General features: G+C 51.8%; 1 protein-coding gene across 1 annotated transcript in view; it reads right to left on the bottom strand.

Moving 5' to 3' along the window:
* Positions 1-3,174, bottom strand: part of UROC1 (urocanate hydratase 1) — a 33,826-nt gene that overhangs the window by 695 nt on the left and 29,957 nt on the right. The window contains exon 19 of the mRNA XM_023743741.1: positions 700-813. Coding sequence (XP_023599509.1) covers positions 700-813 — 114 coding nt within the window. The remainder of the gene's footprint in view (positions 1-699; positions 814-3,174) is intronic.

A 3,174-nucleotide genomic window follows, 5' to 3' on the forward strand; every position in this document is an offset into this window, starting at 1 on the left:
TGCTAGGGAGCTCCCAGGGAAGTAGGGCCTCCAAGCACCCCTTCACCCCCACTCCCACATTTGTGCTCCGGGCCACACAAATGTCAAACTCTCTGCTCTCTTGTGCTCCCTATTTCACTCATGACTGCACATACCCTTCCTCCCACCTGACTTCCCGTCTGTTCCCCCTTCCCGACTGCCTGTGATGTGGTCCAAGAGAGGAAGGAGCCCCCACCACGCACACACACACACATATACATACACATACACACACACACAAACACACACACACACACACACACACACATACACACACACCCATCCTGGATCACAGCAAAGCTGATCGGTAGCCGCAGAGCCAGAGGCTGTTCTAGTGAAGGTCCTGTACTCTCTGACCAGCCTCAGAGATGGTGGAAAGATAAGGCTTTAAAAGGAGGCCTCTCCTACCAGCAGGGAGGGAGAGGGTGCTCTCACTGGGCAGGCAGGGTCAGATGCCAGGGGCCCCCTGTGTGGACAGAGGCTAGACTGGAGGGTAAGGCCAGAGGCCGGGAGATACAAAGAAGCCTCTGGAAACAGCCCAGAAGAGATGTGGTAGGTGATGAGGAGAGACATGAAGGGCCAGGAATGGCCATTTCTCGGATAAAAGGGACAGAACTCAGTCTCAGGTCTGCAGTTGGAAGGGGCAAAAGCACCGATGGAGAGAGAAGGCAGGGGAGAGACCAGGGGTGACTTACTCCATTGGAGACGTCCCAACCGAGCATCATCTTGGCCCTCTGCTCAGCCTCCTGGCTCCCATCTAGCACGAGGCCAAACCCACCATTCATCACCTCACCCCTGGCAAGAGACAAAAGAGTTTCCAGGTCACCTCTGGGTCCTGACCCTCACAGAGCAGGCAGAAATGCATGGGAGTTTGGGATGTTCTGGAAGCCCTGTTTGAGGATGTGTTGTGGTCAGCCCCTGGGGCCAAAGCCTGTGCCCTCTTGACAGCCTTCAGATGCAGGAGCCTCACAGTGCCGTGCTGTCCACTCCTGCCTCTGTGCTTTCCCCCAGGGGCCCTGAGCCCACCTCCAGGACCCACTCGTGTGCCACATCGTGCTTGAAGCCTGACTCCCGAGTGAGACATGACCCCCTTCTCCTGTGCGTCTCAGAGTGCTTCCTGTACAGGGTGCTTCCTCTGGGGTCTCTTGCATCGCTCAACTCAATTGTCATTCTTCCTGATTTCCTCTTTATGCTCCTTGTCTTTATCTCTTTCTACTTCCTTTAGGTCAGCGGTTCTCAACCTGTGGGTCGCGACCCCTTTGGTGGTCGAACGACCCTTTCACAGGGGTCGCCCAAGACCATCCTGCATATCAGATATTTACATTACGATTCATAACAGTAGCCACATTACAGTTATGAAGTAGCAACGAAAATAATTTTATGGTTGGGTCACAACATGAGGAACTGTATTTAAAGGGCCAGAAGGTTGAGAACCACTGCTTAGGTGTATTTTGGGGTCCTGATTACTTGATTTGAAAGCTGAGTTCCTTTATTTTTAGCATTTCTTGTTTCCTAATTAACACATTTCTCTGAATTCTGTTCTGACCACCTTCTCTCACAGGTGTGATATGTTCTTGTGTTCATTTGTTTCTTAATAGATGTCATTGGAGTCTACTTGAGTATGTTAGTGCTATTCTACTGTCCGCATATTTGCCCTGTGGTTTTTCTCCATCAGCCATGAGGACCCTCTCCTTCCTGGCACCCCTGGACTTCCGTCCTCACCCTCAATGTCATTATCAATGGCTGCTGGGCCCAGCCGAAGTGCCCACTCAGCTCGAATCCCTATACTTCACGTGTCCCCTCCAGTTACTCACTGGAAATGCCCTGGATCATGTCAGTACCTTCCAGGGCTCTTCTGCCAAACACGGACACCTGGGACCACAACATATGGCCTTTCAGTACCCAGTGCCAGTGAGTTTGCTCTTTCTCCTTCCCACGCCCGGAAGGTGCCTCTAGTTTCTCTCGTCTCAGATCCTTCAGGACTGTCAGGCCCTATCTGCTTCTCTGCCCAGCTGGGACCCTACTGATCATTTCAATCAGTTCCCACCAAGAAGGGGAGGAGCCCTCTGCCCCAGGAGCCACCAGTGCTCCCACTCTGGGCACAAACGCTGCCCCTGCCTGGCCCTCAGCCTGGTGTTGATGCCAGCCCCGTGCATGTCTTGCAGCTGGGAGCCTGTTCACAGGCATGGGGCTGGCCAGGTATGGGCTGGCTGATGCTGGTTATCAGAGAAGAGAGCAGATGGCAGCAAAAGTCACTAAGTGAGGACTCCCGTGTGCCCTTCAACCAAAGAGGTCTTTTTGAGATCAGAACTACGTCTTTCATTTTTGGATCCATAAGCCCAGACGGTCAGAGACCAAAGTTGCTCAGCTCTAGGTGTCCTCCGCAAACCTCGCCCAAGGAGAAGCCCTGAGCATGCTGAGCCCAGGAAAACGGGGTGCTAAAGGCAGCATTGCTGTCAGTGCAGCACTTGGGGACAACTAGCCCTTTGAGAAAAACATAAAAGTAGAACCTAACATCACACATAAAGAAAATCAAAATGTTTAAAATTGTAAGACGAATAAATAAAATTTAGGACAATGTTTTGTTCTTAAGTCAGGAGAGGGATAGGTGTTTTAAAGCAACATTTAAAAAAACAGAGCCAGAATAGAAAAGCCCCTGTGAGGAGGGGGGATCTGCCCGGGTACCCATGCCAAAAAGCCCAGCTGTGGGGAGGGTGGTTTCTTCTCAAACCCCAACAATAACTCCTTAGGTCCTGCTTGGGGCAGAGACTGAGCAATACCACGGCATGGGGCCTGCCCGTTTCTGCCCGAAGCGGCTCCTTTAACAGCTACCTGGGCTCTAGAGCTCCCTGCTAGCAGCAAGACTGTCAGGCCTGCATGGGAACTGAGGGCTCCCTGACCAATCACTCTGCCTCATATTCACCTTCCCCAACTCGTCCTTTCCCAGGTGGGCTTCCCCAATAACCCTTTTGTACACTCCCAACCCGAACTCAGCCCCTGCCTCCTGGAGAACCCAACCAGCATAGATGCTTTAAACAAAGTTCAAAGACAACTGACACAAACCCAACACATCCATCTTGTATCTAGAATAGATGAAGAATGCCTGCAAATCCATTCGGAAAAGCACACAACTCGAAAGCAAAAACCTCGGAGTAA

This window comes from Myotis lucifugus, unplaced genomic scaffold (genome assembly GCF_000147115.1).
Source record: "Myotis lucifugus unplaced genomic scaffold, Myoluc2.0 scaffold_410, whole genome shotgun sequence".
Taxonomy (NCBI): domain Eukaryota; kingdom Metazoa; phylum Chordata; class Mammalia; order Chiroptera; family Vespertilionidae; genus Myotis; species Myotis lucifugus.